This window comes from Larimichthys crocea, chromosome VIII, assembly GCF_000972845.2.
Source record: "Larimichthys crocea isolate SSNF chromosome VIII, L_crocea_2.0, whole genome shotgun sequence".
NCBI lineage: Eukaryota > Metazoa > Chordata > Actinopteri > Sciaenidae > Larimichthys > Larimichthys crocea.
This window is the reverse complement of record NC_040018.1, coordinates 17,208,053-17,235,469: the sequence shown is the minus strand read 5'-3', so window position 1 is coordinate 17,235,469 and position 27,417 is coordinate 17,208,053. Positions and strand designations below refer to the sequence as shown.

Below are 27,417 nucleotides of genomic sequence, written 5' to 3'. Positions count from 1 at the left end.
ATGATAATGTTTCTAAAGGTTCTTATTAAAGAACAATTTTAATTAGTTTTACATTAAAGAATCCCTGGACGGTCAAACTCACACTTACATCAGGGATTGATAATTGGTCGTGCTGCTTAAAATCTATTCATTTGTCTTCAATGTGAATAATGAAATGATGTTCTGCTTTAAACTCATGGTTTCAATGCCACTGATGTTGCTCATTGTTCATTTTAATATTTTTGAGGATGTTCTCAGAATTCATAGATTTTTTTGTTTAGATAGATTTTTTTACATTATAAATATGAACTTGAAACCTTTGTGGACAAGTTAATTTACTTTAACATTTGTATTTAATTTAATTACTCAATTGGCAAAATACTAATTAATTAATGATCAATTATGGTAAGAATTTAAAAGTTTTTGTCTGTCAGAAATGCAATGTGTATTTGTACTGCAGGACTGCATTGGTTAAATGTAATCATCTGTAAACTATAAAAAAATAAAAAATCTAAAACTACAGCTACTTCAGCTGTGCTGAATATTATAGAAAATATAGACATTTGTTGGGCAGTAGTGACACTGATATTCATACTTGGACCTTTCACATAAAATCCATTTGTTAGCTTAAAACAACAGAAGTCATCAACAGCAGTGAATCATTTTATTTTTCACCCTCAGAACAATTTGGATAACATAATTCTTGTGTGGTTTGTGTCTGTATATATATGTGTGTCAACATTGGCATATGGCAACTGCGATGCATAGGTACAGTGATAATATACTATGGTAGTGATAGTTACATCATTGTTACAGCCACTGAAATATACTTTATGGAACATCTTTAGAAAAAGATCTTTGATGCTGTACACTTTAAATATAGACATTTTCTTCTCACAGCTGTTCACATCAAACCAAACAAAATTTAGTAGCATATTAAATTCATGTTATTAATTTATATCATGACAAATGCATGTCTATAAAACAAAACAAAAAAAACGCAACCATATGTTGTGGGATGTAAGGAAATGTATCTACATTGCATGGCAAGCCTATTTTATGCATCCCTGTCTCCTAGAAATCACATATTTAATTCTTTTGACCCCTTTTGTTTTGAAACAAATGTAATAACTACCTTGATTATGTTCAGGAGCAACATTTTCTGAGTGTAGTAAGAAAAGATGTAGAGGTCGTCTAAGTGGATGGCGGGTGTACAGAGCACAGTTTGACACCAAAAACTGGTTTGAATCCTGAGTTATGCATGTGTGGTTACGTTCAGGCAACAAAAACACTTTGGTTAAGGTTAGGGAAACATCTGTGCTTCTCACTAAATTTAATTAAGTAAACATGTCAGGTTGTGCATCAAGTCACAAGGTTTTGTAACTTGGTTTGTTCTGTTCATTCACATTTTGCCACTTAGATTTATTCCCTTCATTGAGAGACGTGAGGCACCATTTTAAAAGCCCATGGAAGTGACCATATATGGTTCCTTGTCCGATAAAGGGTGTATAACATGTTATTGATTTTAAAGCTAAATCAGATGTCTCACAGACTGATTTGTAAATAAGTAGCACATAAAGGTAATTTCTAGGAGACGTGGTTGCTATACTAATCAATAACCCTGAGATATCATCTTATTTTGGCAGTGACACTGAATTAGCATGCATCTATTAAATCAATGTTAAAAAAAAAAAGACCATCTTTAGCAGATTCCCTGACCCAACTGCGAATTAGTTGAGTTAAGATCACAAGGAGTTTAAATTAAGTCTCTAATGAAGAAAATATCCGTAATGAACCTGAGCATTATAGACAACACTTCTTGAACACATCATGAAGGTTCAATGAGCACTTGAGGTGTTGAGGGGATGTGCACAGTACTGCATAAATACATATATATATGGAGTAGTGATTGAATGATAGGACCTGCTTCAACGGTAGTAATGTTTTAATTGGTAGCAGAAATAATGAATAATGAACAAAGACATAAAAGTAGGAAAAAAAGTCAGTGCAGATTGTGTTGTTATTCATTTCATGTCATATTATAGAACCAGAAGCAATAGTGGTTGTATTGGTTTCTGTGTTTATCCCTGAGACTGTCTGAAGGATGATGCAGCTAAAAACACATAAAAATGAGCTCTTATTACACCATTAGTACACTGCATGTCAACACTTGAATATCAAACTCTCAACGATCTGGTTGCTAACATTATTCCTTCTTCCTAAAAACAATTTGACCAACTGTGAGTGTTGGCTGGTGTCCATTTGCTGCTTTTTTTACTTTTTGTTTTCTTCAGTCAATCTCCGGCATACATTTGAACCATTTGGATACGCGACCCTGCTTCTTGGTTGCTCTTTCAGTTGCATTCGGTTGCAGTAGTCCATCCGTGTAGTGACCAAATTCACTGATGGCGTCTTCAACACGAGTGATGTACAGCCAGCTGACTATCACACCAAAGAACTGGAGAGGGATAGGGAGAAAGAGCTAAGCTTAGTACAGGAAGGAAGGGAAAGGAGGCCACCCAGGGGTGTTTCACATTTGTTGTAAAAGTCCAGATAGCCTCCTGCCTCATCGAGGTCACTCCTCTGGAGAAAACTAAGGAAATTAAGACGTCCTTCATGAGGACATACCAGATCATTTTCCCAGTCATGTGAGAAGGGACATGAAATAATGCAAATGAAAAGCACATACATGTACAAATTGGAGAACTGACTGTCAGTCTCTGTTCTCTGAACTCATAGCTCAGTGAAGTCTAGTATGCTTATTAAAGTCCAGCACAATCTACATTTATACATTTATAGCTGTCAGTGTATGTGTGTGTGTCTGGATTTTAATCATGAGGTCAAATTAGATGTAAGTGGGCAGAAAGTAATGAAAAGTCGCTTCGTGTCTGTCCTCGGATCTGATAAAAAATAAAGCTGGATATAAAGGGCAGACATATACATACATACAGTATAATGTAAATGCAAAATGTGTGCATTAATAAAAAGTGTACAATTCCTTCCAGATAATGTTTCAATACTCGAAAAATATACAAATTTGAAAAAATATATCTAATAAAATTCCACCTGGTTGATCCAAATACAACAAACCTACATGAAACGGACCAGCATGCAAAGCATTTTTTGAAAATTGCACTGTTTATTTTATCCCTGCTGACGAAGCGGCATTGTCAGATGTTCCTGTAAAGCAATTTGCATTTTTTCTCCCACTTAGTCATCGCAGTTGGTTGCCTAAATGGTTTATTTCAGTGTGCTTTCTTATATACAGGGAACTCATCCTCAATTGAACAAAAAGACCTGCAAACCTGGCTGCTTCCTGAGATAATGGTAGTGCACGTGAATGTAATTGTCCACATAGAGATCTGATTTGTAGTTATATACTGCTTCACACAAGGGTCAGCACCGTGGTTGAATTAGTCGGACTATTCTTAATACGTTCAAAATTTGGTTTTGAACCAAACATCACCTGCTATGGCAAATCAAAATCAGTCAGGCATCATGAGACAGCTAACTTGCTGCTCGCTAGATCCCATACAAGGTAGAATCAAACAATGTGAAACTACTTCTACAAAATCTGCTGTATTTACTGTATTCATATGAAGAAAGACAATAAAGGTTTGAGTAAAGCTTTTACTAGCAACATAATGGTGGCATGGCGGCACTTGTGTATCATGAATATTACACTACCTTAACTGACAGATATACAACTAGAAGTTTATGTTTGTGTGTGTGTATACCTGAGGAAGTAGTATCCCTAATAGCAGCCCTGCCATAATCTTATAGTTGTCCATCAGCCAGATGAAGAAAGCATCAGTGCAGCCTCTGATGTGGATGACATCGAGCAGGTCCAAACGCTACGAGACACAAATAGCTTGTTAACTTTAGTAGTAACAGTCAGCAGTCTGCTCCAGCTTCATCCCATCCACAAACATAAAATCAGTTTCATTTGTTTATTTCATTTCATTTAAATTTACAACTGAAAGGTCTTAATCTGTGGGTTATGTTTAAATGATTTTCAGCAGCAAGTGAGCCCCACCGCTTGCCACTGCAGTGTTGAAAAAACAGAACAACTGTCTGAAACTGCCACTTTAAATTTTTATAGTGTGGCTGTCAAAACAAAAACAGCATGAATTATTTTAAAATGACATTAAAAGGTGAGGAGCTAAATGTTAATTATGTTAAAAAGACACCAGTCAGGGGTGTCAGGAGTTAGCTCAGTCGGTAGAGCATCCGCCCCATGTACAAAGGCTCAGTCCTTGCCACAGCAGCCCAGGGTTCAAATCTGACCTGCAAGCCCTTTGCTGCATGTCATTCCCCATCTCTCTCTCTCTCTCCCCACATTCCTGTCACTCTTCAGCTGTCTCTATCAATACAAAGCTTGAAAAAAAAAAAAGACACCAGTCATCTTTGTGCTCTTACCTCTTTATCCAACACCTTGTACCCACACAGAGTATTCGCCACTTCATTAGGCTGGAGAGAGAGTGAGAAGCAAAGAGCTCAAGTTAAGAGGCATTAATAGCAAGTGGGGACACAGACAGCCTGTGAAAAGCTTACAGCTTCAGGAGGAGTCAACAGCACACATAAGAAGAAATGTTTTAAGTCAAAATTCATCTTCAAGAGAGGGAAACTGTAATTAGAGGTAGACTTCCAGCGAAACACACACAGTCACTAATAACTGCCTCTTTCATGCACACCCAGATGATAGAGCATGAACTGTGTATACAAGCATGTGTCTTATGACCATGAGCTTGTCTGCCATATTCAAAGATGAAAACATATTAATATATTCACATAACATACAATAAACTGACAGTTTCTTGTGGCTTTCTGGAAGCAGTGACCCCTTTAAGTTATTGTCCAATGCATTACTACAGTATTATGCTTAGTTTAGATTAGATTTTGTCCATGATTCTGCAAAGTGATATAGCCTTTGATAATATATCATAATATCATGAAAATACACCACCAAAAGGCAAAAAACAGGAATTTGTGTACATGAGCTTGACTGCAGGTGTTGTTGACTCAATGAAACAGGTGGGAAAACCTCCTCTGACTGAGAAGAAGCATGACACTCGATCAAGTGACAGTAAATTGCTGCTTCATGTTAATATGAACATGCAGGCATGCAATTAAAAGCATAATTGCAAAGATTATAAAGTAGAAAATGTAACATTTGAAGTACTGCCGCCTGACTGACCAGTTGCTGACTGATGTGAACCTAAATATGGAGGTCCTACTGTATATTACCTAAACGTGGATGAAATTATATGAGCTCATAAAGCCAATTACATGAATGTTTCATCTGAATGATTACATAGTTGATGGACAAGAAAGACATCGCTTTGATCTATTTTTCATTTCGAAGAAATAAAAAAAAAAACACTTGTAATTCCAGTTTATTTCCAATTTAATAATATCATTTGTTATAAACTATAATGTAGACTTTCAACACTGACATGCTGTCTCTGACTTGATTGGCACCTGCTACTTAACGCTTCAAGGAGGGAGCATTATAAATAAATCGCTGTTTCTTAGCCAAGACAAGTCTGTCGAGGGAAACAGTCGCCCATGCGTTCTGCTTCAGAGAGCTTCTGTTGCGTACCGTGTGCCATGTCTGTCTAACCATTTTTTTTTCCACACCGTCACTTCACGTACATACTGTATGTGAAGTGACGGTGTGGAGAAGATGTATGTATGTATGTATGTATGTATGTATGTATGTATGTATGTATGTATGTATGTATGTATGTATGTATGTATTTATTTATTTATTTATTCTTTTATTCATTTATTCATTTATTCACTCATAAAACAGATCAGTAAAGATCTAAAAGTAAAGAGATCAGTAAACCACAATACCTCTAATATGAGAATTTAAAGTCCATAAAATTATATTAAGGGATGATAAATCATAATGGCTCCAGCTGTATGAACATTCTTTTTGACAAATACATGATGCCGAATATAGAAAGTAACAACAAATCAAACAGAGTCAATTAATTATTAGTTCATTATTCTACTATAACAGTAAAAACATTAGATTGGCTGCCTTTAGGCTGCTTAACAATGTTTCCATGTTGTAACATTGAACACAGTAAATGTTATACTGTAACAGTGGAACAGAAAATACATTTGTGGAAACAATGGTATGACATTGCATGTTATCTATTAATAGCGGGGAAAAATACATTTTTATATTTTATTAACCTCGTTATCACAAGTGACTCGCAGTAATGCAAAACTATAGATTAGTAAAGTATAAATTATTTGCTAATAGCAACACTGTGGTAATTGAATTGAAGTGGCAGAGTTAGCTGATACATCAGACCGTGTTCTGAATAAAAAGATTTAGTTTCCCCAGAGTTTCCTTGTAAACTCTGGGGAGTGGCGGTGTATAAACAAAACTTGTGCTGTTTTGTGTGGGAGGTAATTTCCTGAGTGTGTCTGGCATGGTGAAGTCATAATCACCATCATGAGAATGATGAGATGCATTTTAAACATAACTCCAGACAATTACAGCTTTTACTATAATGGTATGCAGAGCTTCACGGAGCCATTATGAATATATAGAGCGAGGAATGATGAAATGTTTACTTTACTTAAGCGCTTTAGGTTTCATTTTACAGATACTACAATATAACACTGATTTGAGGTTAACATATATATGGCATAAATGAGATGTCTTTCTCAGCACAGCACTTCTATAGCGTTATTCTTTATTGTCAAAACCTACCAACAGCCCAGAGTACCACACAACCAGTGACACTTCAGTCAAAGGTTTGAGTGTGTTAGACTTGGCTAACCGAGTTAACGTCTTCCTAGCTCCACACACCACAATAAATCCAAGAATATTAATACAACTTGCCATAAATTAGTATGCAACGCAAATCATGTCACTTGGCAATGACAGTATGGTCCTGACAATAGTAATAAAACTGGTTTGGTTATATTACTTCAGTTCAAGCTGTAATGAAATAGGTAATATTTGGTAAGATCAAATTTGCTGCTATGTAATGCGATAGTAGTAGTTTAGCTGAAGTGTGCCAGGAGGGTAGAAATGGTGGTAAGATTGCCTGACACAGCAGAACACAATAGACAAACAGTACATGCTACTGTACAGCAGGATAACAGTAACAGCAGGGAAAGTAGTTACAATACAGTAATGGTAATAGAGATACCTACCTTTGTAGTAACACAGCAGGTATAAGGGACACCACAAGCCAATGGACCAGGTGCAGAGCAGTTGTGGTACATGTTGACTGACCAGTCTTTGTACTCTTGACCTCCACAACACTTAAACTGCCAAAGACAAAACATTTGTCAGAGTAGAGACAAGTGCAGAAATTGGAATGGAGGAGGAAAGACAAAGAGAGTGATAGAAGAGGATATGTAACTTGAATAAAAGACGGAGAGAAAAGACAGGAATGAGGGTGAGGGGGAGATAGAAAGAAGGTAAACAACCTGATCAACAACATTTTTCTGTTGTGCTGGTACAATGCCAGTACCATTCTGAGATGAGCCATAATCAACTACAGTTTGTATGTAATTATGAGTCTGTTTGATATGTGTGTCTCTCTGTGCCAAAATCTGTGTGGTACAGGTGTTGCTAGGGCTGGGTGGTTAAAATCAATATTAGGATATAACAACATGATATAACATTCTACTAAAATATACATTATTTTGGTTTCTGATATAAAAATATTAGTTGATATACAAAACTATAACTCACAAACTTGTCATGTCAAATAAGTGACTATAAAAATCAAATCCAGTATAACAACTCTGCAATAAATCCTTTGTGTAATGTTCAGTTTTTTTAATTCATACATTGTTGTGGTAAATGTTAATTATATTGTAAGTTGTTCATAGTATTTTTACCCTTATCTACATGGCAGAAAATAATAATACAAAACTCTGAGAGCTTTTCAATTACAAACATTACATTACTGTTACAAACATTAAATTCAAACATTGGCATTTTTCAAGTTAAACATTTCTGCTATCTTAAACACACACACAGGCAGCAGTTGAAAGCAGCAGCCTTGCAGACTTAAGCGTTTCCTCCTGAATCAATAACACTTACAGCCCAAAACAACAAATTGATACCTGTCAACCTCTTGTCATTGGTTCACGGGCACAAAATACTGTGACACCAACCAATTATCTTTTACTGCCTTCTATTTCAGCCATTATTGACAAACCCAGAAGAAAAGAAAAGATCATTACAGCACAGGGGGAAATAAATGAGCTTAAATAAGCTATCTGAAAGATGTTAGTTATAATTGGTTTTAGGCTTAGAGCTTTTAAGTTACATTGACTAAACATCGCTTCAAACAGCCTCATCATTTGAGAGTTCCTGTGTCATATGGCTGTTATAGGCTGTCAGACCACCTTGCTGGGCAACCACAATGATGTCAAATTGAATTCAATACCCATTCAATATGAACAAAATATTACTGAAAGCAAAGAATGGTCCACAGATAATTTATGAGATTTATTATCTGTTTATTGTTCTTTTCTCCAAGTTATCTACAGACTTTTCTTGTGGTGGCCGTTTTGACATCTCAGTAAGCACAGGTCTAACAAATAATATGTTATTAATGTTATAGATTGATGTTGAGTTCAGGTCAGGGGATTTAGCACCCTCACAAGACCAACCTGAAGGACCAATCTCTCGAAACAGGTGTCAACACTAATCAGACTGTAGGGCACAAATCTATCCATCCTCTCAGGCTACACACAGATACTCTCCTTCTCCCTTTCAGAGTGATGGCTGCATAACACAGCACTGTGTTTACAGAGGTTTTAATAAAATACAACACAAATCAAATTAAATGTAACTAAATGTTTGTTTTATCCCTTTATTCTTAACTCTGTCTCGATACTGTTTCTGTTTGATCCTGAGCTAATGTGAACTAATGTGGTAGATTCCATCAAAAGGTTAATACTATTCATTAACCACCGTGCACAGCTGTGTTCAGTTCCATTGTACATTGTTAATTATATATCATAACATAGATTTTTAATCACTGATTCCATCTTAATTAACAGTAACAATGGCAAAAATGGGGGTTTTATGCTGGCCAGTTATAGGGTTCAATCCCAGAATCAGGAATTGATCCCTAATGAAGTCTGCACCAAACTTTCATCTGCTTGTCAGTAAACACTGCTTTACATGCACAAACTTGTCTGCTGTGAAAGATAATGGATTTGCATGAAGTTTGACAAGGTTTATGTTGAATATTTGAACCCTTGTGAGCTACAAAGATAACCAATCTATATCAGTGTGAGTAATAACTTATACTGATAACTAATACTGTTATTTATTCAAACGGTTCTGACACATACATGTGTGCTGTGGTCATTTGTGTCGGTCCTGTCATACTATTCACAACCTTAATCAGCTGATTGCGTTTTATGACAAATACTTAAAAAACATTATCCAAATGTCATGTCCCCATTATGTGCATCCCACTGCAGTTAGACAGACATCAAAAGGGATAATTTAACAAAAGGGTCTTAATTCTGCGGATACCTGCTGTCACAGCAAAATCAGTTATCAGTTGTAGATGGAAACTATGCAGGTAATTGCAGGTTCTGGTTACAAAGGACAGGATGTGGCATTTTACAGTACAGAGCGCGTATTGAGCATCACAGACAATTAAAATGTCAAAAGATGTGTTCACTTCAAAAGGTTTTTCTTATTGTTGTGACTTGGATATTAACCCTCATGCGTCACTATGGACCTTTTTGTCCATTTGGGCTGATTTTTCCTCTTTATCTGGCCATCATTTTGGCTGTGTTAGTGCATGTGGCACAATTTTTTTTGACAAATTTTGGAATTAAAATTAAAATGTTTCTAATAGATCAATAGAACACTGAAGAAAAATGTATTACCCTCTTAAGTCATTAAGGACAAAAATGTCTTGATGTTATTTATGAAAGGGAAAACAACTTGTGTTTTTTCCTAAATAACAACAGCGACTTCAAGAAATCAAACTGGCATTTAAAAGGTTAAAATCTTCAAAATTATTGAATGTTTGGTAGTTTTGAGCAGGGCTGAAGTTGTTTAAGAGATTTATGCAGAAAAAAGCTTCTCGGTGCATGCAGAGTTGTTGTGCTGCCCACTTCCTTTTCCTTTAGGATATTTCATGTTCAAGCTGATATACTATGTTTTTGTAAATATACATTAGTTGGGAATTGGATGCCTGCAACAAGCAGTGCCCCCGTCTGTCTCAGTGTCTGTGGTGTGGGCATGGCTTGGCTTCTACAGTCTCCTAGTTCCCCCGCATATTCTGCACACCTGCTGCCCACAAGCTCATTGCTCTTCTCCCATTTTCTGACACATCATTTTATCAGCTACAGCCGTAGTCAGTGCCTCTCTGGTGTTCTAGTGTTCTTTGTGATTGTTTCCCGTTTCCTCATATTATATTCTGAGCTAATTGCTACCTTGCTTTTCTTGTGCTTCAGGATCATTACTTGCCTGCTCTCAAACCCACTAACCACCTGCCACCTCTGGTCAGCCCATGCCATTATCCCTGATTCATCCACCCTGCTCCACCACTGCCTCACATTCTTATTATTACTTCCATGACTGACCCTTTCAAGTCTGGCCCTTTCATACCTAATCATCAGTCTGACTGAATCAGTCACTTCTTTCTACTGCATTTTATTGAGAGACATGACTGCCTCTTGCAAGCAGATGCAATCATCACACACCTGTGACAAATGAATCTGTGCCTGTTGAATGTCTCAAACTGCTGTGCAACACTGTTGAAATGTGTTGCAAGCATCAAATCAGAATAAGTTTATATTTACAACAGAAGTTTAGCGGTTCAGACATTAAAGCTTGTGTCTTTGTTACTTCTAGAAGGTTAAACAAGGTCAACCTTAAGATTAAGAAATAGGAGCATTTCACAGTAGATGACTGGATAGTTCGTGAAACGTTGTATTCATATGTCTTGTGTGGAGTGCCCTAAAATTACACGCATATAAACATCTATGGGTAAAACTGGACCACATTCTTCGACTTCCTGGTAACAATCTGTGGCCATGTTAGTAATGTGAGACAACTTCATAATTCATGTCTCACCACCTGACTGACACATGATTATTGAACAAGAATTGGTGACATTATGTAACCAGATGTATGCAACTGCAGACAAAGACTATCAGCACAAGAGAAACCAACAAAATCAGCACAATCTAAGTGCAGTGTTCTTCAAGTAATTTAAAATGGATGGGTTGATGTCAGCGGCCCAGAAGAACAAATCAGTCACCTTTCCTGTCTGTTATCGACACCTGGATTCATCTCTCACACCTGGAGAAGCCCTGATTGATCCGTTTGGGCTAGTGTGTTCATCCATCAGATAGGAGACTGGCTGAACATTGGTGAGAACAGTCCATCTTTCAGGTGGTACAATAGAAAATTTGGTCAAGCTGTATTATTGCAGATCCCCTGCTGCTGCCTCTTTCATGATAAGAGACAAGAGTTTTTGCTAAAATTATAGATCACTATCCTCTAGTGGCACATCACTGTAAGATGAAGTTCAAGGGTAATATGCTAGTGGTTTGACTGCATACTGATTGTTTGTGTCCTTTGTGTACTTTTCAAAATAGAAGATTGATTTGGCAATGTGGCGTCCCTAACACTTGGAGCTGTGAACAAAAAGCTGTGTTAGCTAACAAGTCATAGGGGATTTCATATAACATACACCACTGTACGTAGGGGAGATGTCTATACTGTATTGATATACTTAACTGTGTCTTACCATGTCTGTGTTGAGCAACAAGTACGTGTTTAAAGACCTTCTGATGTTGTTTTCTTTTCAAATGGAACCAAACAAACTCAAACAAAAACGTGTGAGTCCTCATCATACACCAGCCATATGTTCAATCCAGTCATCATGCAGTGTTTTTGTAACTACATGTATAATAAGATCCAGGTACTGTGGTCACTGTGCTCCCAAGAAATCAAATGTCTTGTATGCTTTTCTATTTGTTGTGAGTAATGAATTACAACTACTGTAATTAAGTCCTCTAATTTCACCAAAACACTTTGCTACAATTAAAATCAATTGCCTCACAATCTGTGATAGTTCTAGGTTCTGTTGTGCAGTATTTTTTCTACTCACCATGAGTGAATCTGACAAGAAAACACACTGAGCGGTCAATGAAAACCATGAAAAACAAATAACCCATGCTGCAGCAATGTTGGAGAGGTGACCTTACTAAACAGAAAAGGACTGAAGAAACAGTATTCAAAATAAGAAAGATTTGGCTCTTGCTGTTTGTCTCCATGGCATTGGAGGAAATGTATTATTATATACAGTGTGTGCGCTACACAGGACAAAATTCTTGCTTTATCTGTATATTTATGTTTATATTTGTTTAGAAAACAAATCAAATTAATTTAATTCATTCATACCTTTTATCATTAGGGAGATGTGCTTCATTGACAGATTTGTTTCCTACATGGAACTGAATGCCTGCTATTGAAAATGCATTAATGAGTAGTTAAAAAGTAATTAATACTTTAACTAGTATTTTTCTCAAAAACTACGTTGTACTTTACTCTAGCATCTAGCATACAGTAGTTATACATGTAGCAATATTTTATTGACAGTACTCAGATTTTGAGTACTCTTTCCACCGCTGGTTGTTTATTTAGTATATTTTCATACACACACATACACACATTGTTGCTGATGCATGTTGATATCAAGCACATAGCCTTTAGTAATAATAAAATGGGTTAAGTATATGTAAATACTTTGCCTTGCTTCACTTAAATGCCACCAATGCCTGTTGTGATGAATCCAAAATTAACTTATCAATATGCATGACCACTTTTGTGTCAAACAACCTCACCGCACCGAGGAAATGAAGTCGGTGTCTGTCCAAATGACTTTGTTGTTTGCTTTGCTATTAGACTTCTTGATATAAACCACAAAATTCTGATACAATGCCTGAGACAGCAGTGTAAAAATTATCTGAAATATTTGAGCTTGAGTTGGGAGTTCTAACTTTGATTTCCTCAGGGAAATGAAAAATGGCTCGTTCTTGCAATAAGACACCACAGTAATAAACATTCTGATTACTTTTTTGCATAACCATGTGATTTTTGAGCAGAAAAAAGGCTCACTGTCTTCCCCAGTGACAAAGGCAGCCTCTTCTGGCAGAATCAGGGTTACATTTCCATTAGAAAACTGCAGGCATCTTGAAATTACCTTAATACAGGATATGATATGACCTGCTAGTAATCCACTGATTTATGTTGTGGCTCCAGGATTAGATTTTTCTCATTCTCTGTTGTTGCACACCTGACAATTTAGGGCTGCACAATTTGGAACAAAACGCTTACAGGTAGGCTGCAAAAAGAGATCTCTGGAGAGAATCTCTTACAATGCCTGCATGAAGTGGCTGTGCTTGTCCGATTGTCAATTTAAGGAAGGGTCACAGTCACAGTTTCATTTGTGTTCTGGCAAATGTCAAAAAGGCGGGTTTTTCTGTTGGGACTGGGATGGATGATGGATGATAACCTTCATCCCTGGAGTATTTGGGTTTAGTTCCTGTCTGTGACTTTGCATTTACATAAATTAAGCTGAAATGCACGTCGATATGAAGGTGTATGACAGGGTTTTTAAACCTAAATACTAGTCTTGACAATCAACCTCTACTGTTGCAAATCTCAGTATATGCCACTTCAGACAGTCAACTTGATATATTATGATATTTTTTAAATACTGTTGACTTGAACTGAATGTCATTTCTCTGACCTTTCCAAACTACATATTATGATTGAAGCAACAATATTAAACAACAACAATAACAAAGCTATGTTTACATTCACGTTTACATTTGTCACGCACCAACACATTATGTGTATTGTTGTGGTCTAACAAACATGCTGAATGCATTTCCCTCCTAATAAAAGTTTTTTAAGGCCCATCATAAAATAATTTTCAATTCTACATTGTTTACATGCATGTACCTCATTTGTTGGCATGTTATTACGACATGAGAATCAGTGGAGTACCAACAGCAGCATGGGAATGGTTCCACCTGCATCTTTGTGTGCATGTATACTTGGTGACAGACACATCTGAAATTCCCATGCAGTCACCAACCAACAAGTTTCTGTGTTTTAGTAACTACTATGAGGAGATGTGACCACCAGTGACTAATTTTATCAACACAAACACATAACCATGGCTCATTTAGGTCATTGCCCTTATTTATTGTATCAGTTTCTCATAGAATGATTCTGATTGTTTTTATCCTCCAGAAAAACACTTAATAAACACCTATAGCAGGATGTTTGAGCAAAAAGGCCATAACAGAAAAAAATATACTGCAGCAGAAGTTTCACACTGCTGCTGCCAAATGGCTTAGTACCATAACTGAACTGAAGCATTGTTTGTTGTTATCCAAATAAGCAGATCAGAGTCCCAGCCGGTTAAGATCTTCAGATCACAAGATAAACATTCACAATGTGCTGCCAAAGCAAGCTGGCCTTCTTTTGTTTGGAGTGATAATGAACTGCTTTTGAAAGTAGTAAAACTGCCAATAATTTACCAAAGTTGTTGAGAGCGTTAACTGGATGACATGCCAAAAGAAATAAGGCAAAGTCATTTTTTTGATCTAAACTTGAAATGCATAAACATCGTTCTTTGATCTCTCTCCAGCAACAACAACTGACACAAAGTCTACTGAATCAACTACACGACATTCATGTGGCCATTTGGGGTCAGCGGAAACAAATTAGAAACACATCATTAGTCTCATCTTATATGGCAAACTTGTTAGTTGCCCATTTACACACCCAGCTGCAACATTAGCATTATCATTTGGAGTTGTACTTTAGCTTTGTTCTGTGGGAAATATCGGTATTTGTAACTAATAAATGCCCCACTATGTTCATCAGCTAAAAAAAAGGGGCAGTGTTGCCAACTCCTCAGTAAGGAAAGTAGCTTTGGCTGTTCTAAAAGTTCATCAACTAATTTGCATAATGGCCATGTGCTGGCAATTGTAATGGATGTACTTTCACGTCAGTCTCCAAAGGTCTCCTATAACACCAGAAAAGTCGCTAGATTTGTCGCTGAGAACTGAATACTCGCTAAATATAGTGACAAACTTGCAAAGTTGGCACCACTTTTAGTGGTATCTAGTGGTGTAGTTCTTTACTCCTCCTCCTTCTCCAAGTGTAAAGGAGAAACTACAAACAAAATGCCCAATCTATGTCTGCTCTGGGCTACTGCAGAAACTTGGTTATTCAACATAGCCGACTCCGTGGAGAAGGAGAAATACTAAGGTAGTTCAGTTCTTACAAAACAGTTCTTATTTTCAGGTGAGTCTACACTAGTGAAAACACAGTTATGCATATTATATTAAAATTTCTGCCATATTCTCTAAATACAGAGCCCTTCAAATCTTACACACCGGTCCTTTAAAAGCTGTGTACTTCCATGGTGAAGGGAATTGAAGGTGTGCCTCCTAGAGCTGTCAGCTGATATTAGTTTTCCCCTCCTGTCTGTCTTAAATCCCTTCGGTCAGCTTTACCTTCAACCTCCATTTGCTTAACCACCAAATTAAATCTCATATAAGCCACACAACCGTGCTCCACTGATGCTGTTCACTCTGCACACTATTTTCTCTTCTGTCATTCAGTGGAGTTTGTTGAGGGCAGCGGGCTCCTACTTAATTCCAATGTGTGACCAGTCTGCTGTCCCCAGATACTGCATCATCATGTGCTTGATAAAAGTTGGTAATGACATCTCCAGCTTCATGCTCTGTGTGGGGCAGCATGCTGGATTTTGGGAGCAGGTGCACAGTGATGGCTTTGAACAGTTTTCTGATTATTTTGGACATGACTTGCTGCAAGTTCACCGGTGGTGAAGTTTACCCCTCTAATCCTGACTCAGCCTTGTCATACTAAACAGGTTTGTTGTGTGCACTGCATTATAGTGTGTTTGAAAGCTTGTACATATGTTTCAATGCTGCCGTTCATTAACAGGAATCTTTCAAAAGCAAACAAACCTTACCTTCTTCTGTACAAAGTCCATGATGTTTTTGAAGTCCAAGTCATCATAGTAGTTCACTATGCCTTTACGGATGTTCTTGTTAAGTAAGCCCACCGTCTGTAGGAGACGAGAATGTAAAAGAAAGGTTTTGCATGTTAATGGGATGGAGGAGGTCATGTTATCACATTAATTGTCTCCATGACAGCTGATCTACAATCAATGTGTCAAGCAGGCAGCTCTGGAGAGGAAATGCTCTGATTAGTCAAGGTGACTGATCCACTGAACTGGAATATTAAAATATGACAGTCTGACAGCTCACATCTGTCAGTCACAATCTGGTGCAGCGGGGCCACATTAGGTTAATGTATCAGTCTATCCAGAGACTGAGAATAAATATTTCCAACTTGGAACTTCACTAAGTAGATTCATGGAAAGCTTTTTGTTGAATGTTTTCATTGAGTGAACTAATAGTTTATTCTAATTTCACTTTATTCCACTCTGTTTGTGATTTAAAGAGGCTGAGCCTTTCATTCACTTCCTTTTCCTCCTCCACTGAACAAATCAGGTCTTCACAGTGAACGTAGAGAGTCACAGCAGCCACGTTTAAACCACATTAGGTTAGATTTATATACTTGGAGTGAATCTACTGAGGCATTTCCCATTAAGACAGAAGACACTGCGCCATTATTAAAGAAAGGTCTAATTTCCATAAACACCATGTTTAAAATGGTGTCTATGGAAATGAGACCCTGAAAAGAAAGATCTATCTTTCTCAAAAATCTACTTATACGTGCAAGAAACTGAAATCTGATCAGAATTAACTTATTTCCTATGAAGTGCTATATTTTTATTATCTCAATGTAAATGAGACGACAGTAAAATAAAGTTAGGACATATTAGAAGCTGAGCATTTATTATTTTTTTTAAATAAAACTGCATTTAGCACTCAGTAATGTACAGTCATGATGTTTTTCTTTTGACAGACAAATATTCAAATGCAACATACGACATTGTTGAAAAAGTTATTCCAAGACTGGCTATTATTATGTTTAATGTAAGAATCGTGTAAATGAGATAATGGAATGCATTAAAAAGGGGTGAAAAGATAGACTTATACCATTTCCCACAGAGTCACATTAAGATATCCATTAATGAAAACTGATGGAATGAATATCTCAGCAGTAGACCGTGATCATAATGGCACCAATTTGGCTCTGTAATGATAAATCCTGATCCCATGACCACATTAGCAGCAAATCCCGGATAGTGTCTTATTAAATGAAAACTTTGCCGCTTCTTGAGATGTGACTTTTTCTGTATAAAGTACGTCCCTAAAAAGTTTACATGCATAAAATTGTTTCATCTGATTATATGAGGAACTTTAATGTCACATGGATAATCAATTATAACATGATCTTCATATAAATGAGATGAATATATACCAATTTTAAAAAGAGAAAATACAGGCTTGACATCTACCAGTCACACAAACAAACAAAACGATGATTAGATTACTGACTAATAGCAGAAGCAGCAGGCACATATCTGATAAAAAGGTAGGAGCTACAATGATGAAGGATTCACTAGTTCTACTATTTTGGACGCAAACCAGCAGTTTCATGCAATTATGTGCGTTACATGATCATAGCAGGAAACAATTACCCGACTCCCATAAATAGTCTACTAAAAGAGGTTAGCTTGTTAGAGGCACAGTATTTGTCATTTACTTAATGTTTATAGCAACTGATACTGACTACAATTACCGCTACTTGGCAACTAGAAGTTTGCCTTTGACCTTTTGGATATTAAATGTCATCACTTCATCATTCTATGAGAAAAGGACAGACGGATTGACGGACAACTTAAGAATATAATACTCTGGCTACAGCTGCTGCCAGCACGGAGGCTAACAACATATAATATTGTAGAAAGTGATTTGGTCATAAAATTAAATGACAGTAATTTGGAGTCCGTACTGTTGTGTAAAATGTTGGAGCTTCTAAACAAAACGACGATCACGACTGCTTCTCATTCAAATGATTATATTTACTCATTTAAACACGTAAAAACACTGTTACAAAAAAGAAGAAAAACGACAACGGTGAAATAAAAGAAACAAGGAGGAAAAAGCTCTGATCCGTTACATAGCAACCAAAAGAATCCTATTTTGCAACCTAACGTCTAAATGTTACACTAACAGAAGACAACAGGACACATTTCTATTTCAAATAAAAGCATTTGTTGTTGATGGTTGATAAGAAGCTTTTTTTTTTTAACTGTGATTTCAACCGTTTCAACCTTATAATAATATATTTAATTGATCCTCTGACCAAAAAAATTTTTTTAACAAATCACGTTTTAGTATCTTTGATAAACAATAAATTAGCACCATCACTAATCCTAGTGTAGGAGCCTCTTGGCTTGTGTTGTTTATTTGTTTATATTGCACATATTCTCTGGATTACCATAATTTATGGTAATTGGCACAGGAGGTGTGGTTATGTTTGTTGACAGCAACAAATCACACTAAAGAGGCTGCTTAGCATCTTGGCTGCCTTTTGTTTAAACTGATAGTAATCGCTAAACATGGTGACTAACTGTTTCAGAATAAAATACTTTTTTCATTATTTGCCATGAAATGCTTTTAATATGAAGAAGAAGCAGGAATTGTTTGGTTTATATTAACAGTAGCTTTACAGCAGCAGAGTTCATCGTAGCAAATGAAAATGTTCAAGTCAGGTTTTCTAATCATTATGCGCATGTGGTCTAGACCTCTGGTGTGGTCACTGCATTCAATGTGTCAGTAAGTTCTGACAAAGAAAACATTGATAACCTCCAGTCTTTACACGTCTTTCCTTTCTTGTACGGTGTTCATTTTAGGACATCCTCAGATCTCAGACTCAGGTGTCAGACTCAAACGAAAAAGCATCAGAGTCGCCTAAAAGTCACTCAGTCTCAGAAAAACCTTTGTCATCCTAACACAAAACGGCATCATCCAACGGCCTCATCCTCACATGAACCAAGAAACGAAACCAAAACCACACGTCTTGTCAGTCAACTTAACACACAAAATCATAGCTGGTTCCTAGTCTTTTAGCAAATTCACATGGATTGCTGAGAATAGCAACAATATTGTAACAATATTGTTGCTGTTTAGGCTAAATAAACAGACCAAAATAAATACTAAATAATTTATTTAATAATTTAGAATGACATTTTTACTATGATCAACCGTCTCTGATCAACACGACCATCTATCCTCCAGTCCTCCGGTTGCCTTGGAGACTACAAACACTCGAGAATCAAAATACGGCATCAACACGCAACGCGACGATCAGAGTGCTGTCTCACGATAGACACGTACGGACGTGGATGGATGGATGGATGCGGACACATTTTGCCAGTATTATACCACAAATATGTTGGCTTGCTGTACCAGTTAACATAAACAAGACCACTGTGTTACTGTAAAAGCTGTTGGCTACTTTTGCTAATTCATTAAGCCATTCAACAGCTCCCTCCTCTGGCCAACGCTGGCTATAGGTCTATGAGTACACCCATAAATGATTGATACAAAAAGACAAATGATTTTTCATTCTAAATCATTAAATAAATTATTTAGTATTTATTTTGGTCTGTTTATTTAGCCTAAACAGCAACAATATTGTAGCTATTCTCAGCAATCCATGTAAATTTGCTAGGAAACTAGGAACCAGCTATGATTTTGTCTGTTTCTGTTTCGTGGTTCATGTGAGGATGAGGCCGTTTCTGATGAGGATGACAAAGGTTTTTTTGACTTTTTGGCGACTCTGATGCTGTTTTGTGTGAGGATGACAAAGGTTTTTCTGAGACTGAGTGACTTTGAGTCTGACAGCTGAGTCTGAGATCTGAGGATGTCCTAAAATGAACACCGCATTCTTGTCTCGTCATGGCTGTATAAAACCATAGAGCATGCTGTATTACTATGCACAGTTAGATGGATTTTTTCACAGGGAGGGAATCGAGATAAACAGATATAGTAAGCAAGACTGACAGGAGAAACAAAGAAAGAGAAGAATTAGAGTAGAGATAGAGAGAAGAAAAGTACAAAGACGGGTCAAGGAAGCCGAACATTTCATCAGCACACTGATATCAAGCAAATAATCTCTGCATCTGTACAGAATTCTGATTATACACCTGACTAGAAATATGAGCAAATGGAGTTTCAATGTGCAGCCAGTGAATACTTCATTCAATGAAAGATATATTTCTATATCAACTTCTTAATCTGCATGGTTTTCATTTAGTGAGTGTGAAACATTTTAATAATGACGACATTCATTTTCTTAACATTTACTCAATCCCACTAAATCACAGTTACAGATCACACACATACACTTTGATCATTCTTGTTCTCATTGAGCATTGGGTATGTACTTCAAGGACATATACACATTGCTTCTGACATACACCCATGCACACCCTCACACACACACTCCCTTTTGTATGTAGTTGTTTGTGTGTTTTCTACATATATTTTTATTACTTATTACTTTATATTATTTCATTGCTGTCCTATTTAATTTATTATTTTAGCATATTTTTATGTATTTTTTTTTATTGAATTGCTTTATATTGCCATTACCATGTTCTTAAATCTTACTTTGCTGCTATTTTTATCCGGTTTGTGCTTGTCTGTCAAAGCACTTTGTAAACTCTGTTTTTAAAAGGTGCTATATAAATAAAGTTATTATTTTTATTATTGTTTTGTTCTTGAGTTTAGTGCACACTCCTTTTCCTTTTATTATGTTGAACCGTTTAATGTTGCACAACAGTGAATGCTGTCAACCTCTTCTATGCTAAACTCCAAATTCTATAAGCTACTGGGTTTTAGTGGTTATTAAAGCTAGTTTTCCCAACAAACTCAATTCCAAACTGCACTTACTGCCGCCCTGCTGAGGTGGAAGCGTTCATAACTTTCAGGTAAATGATCAAGATCCTCGACGACTCACCTGGTTGCGGAACACCAGCGCCAGTATTCCTCCCAGCAGCTCCAGTATCAGACACAAAGCCAGGGTGTACATGAACTGTGATCAAACAGAGAATAAAAAGGAGTCAACATGATACATCTACACATTATGCGCTTAATATTTAAATATATTTCTTTATTTTAATGTTTTTGGTGACAAAACATAAATACAATGAGGTCAGGGTTTGCCTTGGCTTCTAACAGTTTCCATACCATGTCTTGACATGGAGGCACCATTATGGTGTGCATAATGTCCTTCTACCCAACAAATCCACAGTACCAATGTCTGCGTTCTGCTTTACAGGATTACTTGTGTCACAGACATAATCAGATCATCAAACATTCCTACTGCAATCATTTAGTCCTGCATTTGTATTGTTGTATGTCTTCAATTCTTGAGGCACATTTTCGCTGCATGCCTGCATTTATTTTAGCGTAAAGGGAAGCATATACTTACATGCTCTGAGCTAACTGCTGTTTAAGAAGACAAGAATATTTCAAGTAATGAGGAACACTATTCTATACCACTTTATTTTATGCACTACATGATATGCAGGTAAAACATCTCATGGCCAGTCAATTGACTTTCTCCTCCTATATCTTCCACAGTCACTAGAATAACGTTTCATTACATAATTCATAACTGACTTTTAAAAGTGGTTGCAGCTGGCAACCCGACATCAGCTTCTGTTTACCGAAACTAAAAATATGGCTGCCTCTCGTCCAGCAGGTTCTCATGGATCATTGCTGCTGCTGTGGTCCTGCATGATGTCCACTACATAAATTATTACTGTCATTATTGCTACGATATCTCCATCACAGGCTATAGTTAGTTGATGATTTGCTGCTGCTGTGCATCTGTGTCTCTCTATCTCTATCACAGGTTACACTGCTACTGTAATAATTTTATCATTCATTGTGATTCATTGTCATTTTATCAGTCATTGTAATTGTACAATATGTTTGTGTTGATTTGTTCTGTACACGTGACATCTATTGCACGTCTGTCCATCCTGGGAGAGGGATCCCTCCTCTGTGGCTCTTCCTGAGGTTTCTTCCACCTTTTTTCCCTGTTAAAGGTTTTTTGTGGGCAAGTTTTTCCTCACTCAAACCGAGGGTCTAAGGACAGAGGGTGTCACTCCCTGTACAGATTGTAAAGCCCTCTGAGGCAAATGTACTTTGTGACTTTGGGCTATACAAATAAAATTTGATTTGATCTGATTTGATTTACCTTGTATTTTGAGTAATTAAGATATTGTGCAGTTATGTGTCAGTTTAATAATGAAAATGTGACATAGAAGAATGTTTAAAAGCTTTGATAGAGAAACCTAACAAAAGTGTTAGCAATTAATGTGCTTATCCTTAATTCTGGTAAAATATCCGTACTGCAGCTGTTGTCATGTTGGTCAAACTTTTCACCCCACAGTTAACAACTTAATTTGCTTTGCCATACTCTATAAAACACATCAACGTACATGCAGCATTGTCTGGTTCAGACTTACTAAAATTTCAATAGTTAAACAAATATTAAAAATGTATTTATTTTAGGGTCCTTTTGCTGATTTCTGTCCCTTTAATCTGTTAAATCTGTTTAAATATGTTTTTTAAGCCAATAACAGCACTGCCATGTATGTAAACAATCTCAGATGCAATATGGATATGAAAAAAAACTTCTGTATTAGTACAACTGGATTTAACAGCAACCTTAAAAAAAGTCTTAAAAACATTGCCAAAGTGTGACCAAGCCAACAGAGACACTAATGCGCACCTTTATTACCTTTAGAATTGGCTACAGTAATGCTCGACTTTCCGGTCTCCCTAAGAAGAATGCAGCTAAACTACAGTTACTCCAAAACTCAGCCGTCTGTTGACAAGGACCAGAAAGTAAGCACATATTAGACCAATTTCAAAGTCTCTGCCTTGGTTACCTGTCTGCTTCAGAATTGATTTCAGGATCCTTTTATTGGTTTATAAACCTCTTAGTGGTTTTGGTCCCACCTATTTATCAGATTTGTGTTTAACCTACGGACCCTCTAGAACCTTAAAGTCTTCTGGTGGTGGCCTTTTAATTAGCCCTAACATCATAACAAAAATCCACAGTGAGGTGTCCCTTTATTACTGTGGTCCACGTCTGTGGAACAGCCTCCCTGAAGACCTGAGGGCAGCAAATAAACTTCATATTTTAAAGAGTGAACTCAAGAACGATCTTTTTACTCTGGCTAGTCTGGTTTAGTGTTTAATTATTATTTTATTTTATTTTTAACCTGCTGGTATTTCTTCACTACAGAATTATGAGAAATGTTTTCTTAGGTTTGTGCTGTGTTTTTGTTTATAATGGCATTAAGGTGGGTGTGTATTGTGTAAAACACTTTGGGTTACAGTTTGTTTGTATGAAAAGTGCTATACAAATAAAGTTTGATTGATTTATTGAGGCTCGTGACTGTTACTGTTAAACGCTGCATTATAATTGTGTTGCTAGTAAACAGCTCATTATTGTCAGCTGCTGCTATTAGTAAATCAAATAACATGATATTAACCCATTTAGTAGAAACTGCTTTTCCAACATGGATTGTATTTTATTTATTTTTTACAGTTTTTAAATGGTGTTTTTGTTTTGTTTTTTAAAGGTTCATTGGTACAAAAAGAGGTTCTTCAGTAATGCCACTTTGCAAATAAGAAAGTATGCTTGCATTGTTCTAAAAGTGTGTCATAAAAACAAAGAACAAACAAATCGAACATTTGCAGAGACATCCAAACATCCACTAAAGATAAATTACTTGGGTCTCAGCACACCACTCACCACTTTCAGTAGGGTTAGGTTATCCCTCAGTGAAGCCAAGACACCAATAAATGAAACAATAAACATGACGATTCCCAGGAGGATCAGGATTATAGCTGGGGCCAAAAACACTCCATCGAGTGTCTTGTAGCGTTGTCGTTCCACCTCAGCATAGATGCCAATAGCCAGGATAAAGCCACCTATCAACTGGAAACACAACAAGAAGAAATCAGGATGGTTAGTCATCATTGTGAACATGATATAAAACACACCAGAGTATGCCCTGAGACCTTTTTAAGTGTATTTTCCCCACAAAAAGGTTCATTATCATCTTTTGGCAAAAGAACCTACTATTATGAGTAATATGCAATCTATAATCTATATCTGAGTGAAAAATATTGCATACTACAACAGTTCTAAAAGATTTCTGCCATTAAAGTTTTTATTTATATACAGTTGTCCCTTGCTATAACGCGGTTCACTTTTCATGGACTCGCTGTTTCGCGGATTTTTTTTGTGTAATTTTGCATGCTTTTTTTTTTTTTTTTTTTTTTACAGCGTACTGTACAGTATGAACGCGCATTGTATTCGGCACCGTCAGAGGAACTGTGAAATACACATGACTTACTGGTAATAATTTCTTATGTGTCAAACCTCGTAGATTGATCATTACAATTAAATTTGTTAAAAATGTTTGGGCTTGAAAACAGGTTTTGATCTTTGGTTTCATTTACTAATACAGTATTGTACTTATTTTTGTTAAATCTGCGAAGTTTGAACTTTGAGAGTGTTTAAATAAGAGAGAAATGTGAGAAAATGTTAATGCCTGTCTGAGAAAAGTGTATAAAAGTGTGTGGTTAAGGGTTTTATGGTCTTAAAACATGTATAATAATTGTAAAACTTACTTCACGGATTTCGTTTATTGCGGGTTATTTTTAGAACGTATCCCCCGTGATAAACCACTGTATACAAAATTGAACTCGAAAATGAAAATAAGCGACAGCATATCCAACACACATCAATGCACACAAAGGCCTGTGACAGATGAACATCTCTGGAACAACCAAAATAAACATTCACTGCCAGAGAGTCTCAGAGGTCCTATATACAAAACATACGATACCATGCCCTCTACCATAAGCTCTTCATTGTTAATTCTAGCTAACAAGCGTTCATATGATGCAACTTCTGACATCATTTCCATCCACTTTTTAACATCTGGAGTGACTGTACTCTTCCATAATCTGAGGATCGTTCGAGCAGCTGTGACCATCCTGACCTTTAAAACCTAACGCTCATATTTAGATACATTTTGCACTTCTGATTGGTCCTCTAACAAACATAGTCTTGGCATTACAGGTACCACTGCCCCTAGCCATTTACTAGCCCCTAGCCACCACTATGATGTCAAAATTTCAATTTGCCCAATACTTAATTTGTGACTAAACTAATAAGATAAGGGGAGATAAGATAAGATCGACTTTATTAATCCCACACTTGGGAAATTAATTCCCACACTAAGCTAAGATGGTCAACATGATAAAAAATACTATTTTAACCATCTATAGGACATGGACGAATGTCTGTTTAAGGCGTGTCCAACTCCACTTTTGCTAATTAAACAATGCATAATCTGGGTGCAAATTAAGACTCACAGCACAAAGGGGTAGTATTTAATCTTTTAATTAATCATAGGTGGCTTTTGGGTGTAAAATAAATTAAAATCTTTGATTTTGAGAAGTGAGCAGTTTTCCACAGAGGAAATAGAGCTGTTTCTGCGCTTATCCCACCAGACTAACATCTGTAATCTCCTGACAGATGATTTGAAGACTGATGCCAGCTGTTCTTGCTGGCACTCATACAGTGAGGAGAACAAGTATTTGATACCCTGCTGATTTCGCAGATTTTCCCACTTGCAAAGTATGTAGAAGTCTGTAATTTCTATCATAGGTACTCTTCGACTGTGATTGACGGAATCTAAAACAAATATCCAGAAAATCCCAGTGTATGATTTTTAAGTAATTAATTTGCATTTTATTGCATGACATAAGTATTTGATACATCAGAAAAACAGAACTTAAACCTTGGTACAGAAACCTTAGTTTGCAATTACAGAGGTCAGATGTTTCCTGTAGTTCTTGACCAGGTTTGCACACACTGCAGCAGGGATTTTGGCCCACTCCTCCATACAGATCTTCTCCAGATCCTTCAGGTTTTGTGGCTGTTGCTAGGCGACACGGACTTTCAGCTCCCTCCAGAGATTTTCTATTGGGTTCAGGTCTGGAGACTGGCTAGGCCACTCCAGGACCTTGAGATGCTTCTTACGGAGCCACTCCTTAGTCGCCCTGGCTGTGTGTTTTGGGTCGTTGTCATGCTGAAGACTCAGCCACGACCCATCTTCAATGCTCTTACTGAGGGAAGGAGGTTGTTGGCCAAGATCTCGCGATACATGGCCCCATCCATCTTCCCCTCAATACGGTACAGTCATCCTGTCCCCTTTGCAGAAAAGCATCCCCAAAGCATGATGTTTCCACCTCCATGCTTCATGGTTGGGATCTGGTTCTTGGGGTTGTAATCCTTCTTCTTCCTCCAAACACGGTGAGTGGAGTTTAGACCAAAAAGCTCTATTTCTGTCTCATCAGACCACAAGACCTTCTCCCATTCCTCCTCTGTGTCATCCAGACGGTCATTGGCAAACTTCAGATGGACCTTGACATGCACTGGCTTGAGTAGGGGGACCTGCGTGCGCTGCAGGATTTTATTCCATGACGGTGTAGTGTGTTACTAATGTTTTTTTTTTTGAGACTGTGGTTCCAGCTCTCTTCAGGTCATTGACCAGGTCCTGCCGTGTAGTTCTGGGCTGATCCCTCACCTTCCTCATGATCATTGATGCCCCACAAGGTGAGATCTTGCATGGAGCCCCAGACCGAGGGAGATTGACCGTCATCTTGAACTTCTTCCATTTTCTAATAATTGCGCCAACAGTTGTTGCCTTCTCACCAAGCTGCTTGCCTATTGTCCTGTAGCCCATCCCAGCCTTGTGCAGTTCTACAATTTTATCCCTGATGTCCTTACACAGCTCTCTGGTCTTGGCCATTGAGAAAGAGAGGTGAGATGTTGTAGTTTGTTTGGACAGGTGTCTTTTATACAGGTAACGAGTCCAAACAGGTGCAGTTAATATACAGGTAAGGAGTGGAGAACAGGAGGGCTTCTTAAAGAAGAACCAACAGGTCTGTGAGGGCCAGAATTCTTACTGGTTGGTAAGTGATCAAATACTTATGTCATGCAATAAAATGCAAATTAATTACTTAAAAATCATACACTGTGATTTTCTGGATATTTGTTTTAGATTCCGTCACTCACAGTCAAAGAGTACCTCTGATAAAAATTACAGACTTCTACATGCTTTGCAAGTGGGAAAACCTGCAAAATCAACAGTGTATCAAATACTTGTTCTCCCCACTGTACCTACCAGGGCCGGTCTTAGCTATGGGCAATGTGGGCGGCCGCCCAGGGCGCATTCTCCGTGGGGGGCGCCGGAGCAGCCGAAAAAGAAAAAAAACTCGGTAATTTTCGATACCGGCCATTAAGTCAGCGTAGCGGCCGCCCCGGGAGCGGGGTGTTGACAA

General features: G+C 37.2%; 1 protein-coding gene across 1 annotated transcript in view; it reads right to left on the bottom strand.

Moving 5' to 3' along the window:
* Nucleotides 1-628: 628 nt before the first annotated feature.
* The window catches only part of tspan15 (tetraspanin 15), a 36,234-nt gene continuing 9,445 nt past the window's right edge, over nucleotides 629-27,417 (bottom strand). Inside the window, exons 2-8 of the mRNA XM_010732351.3 lie at nucleotides 23,810-23,995; nucleotides 20,993-21,067; nucleotides 16,023-16,118; nucleotides 7,162-7,278; nucleotides 4,399-4,449; nucleotides 3,717-3,833; nucleotides 629-2,437 (exon numbers count right to left, since the gene is read on the bottom strand). Of these exons, the coding sequence (XP_010730653.2) occupies nucleotides 2,270-2,437; nucleotides 3,717-3,833; nucleotides 4,399-4,449; nucleotides 7,162-7,278; nucleotides 16,023-16,118; nucleotides 20,993-21,067; nucleotides 23,810-23,995 (810 nt within the window). The 3' untranslated portion in view covers nucleotides 629-2,269. The remainder of the gene's footprint in view (nucleotides 2,438-3,716; nucleotides 3,834-4,398; nucleotides 4,450-7,161; nucleotides 7,279-16,022; nucleotides 16,119-20,992; nucleotides 21,068-23,809; nucleotides 23,996-27,417) is intronic.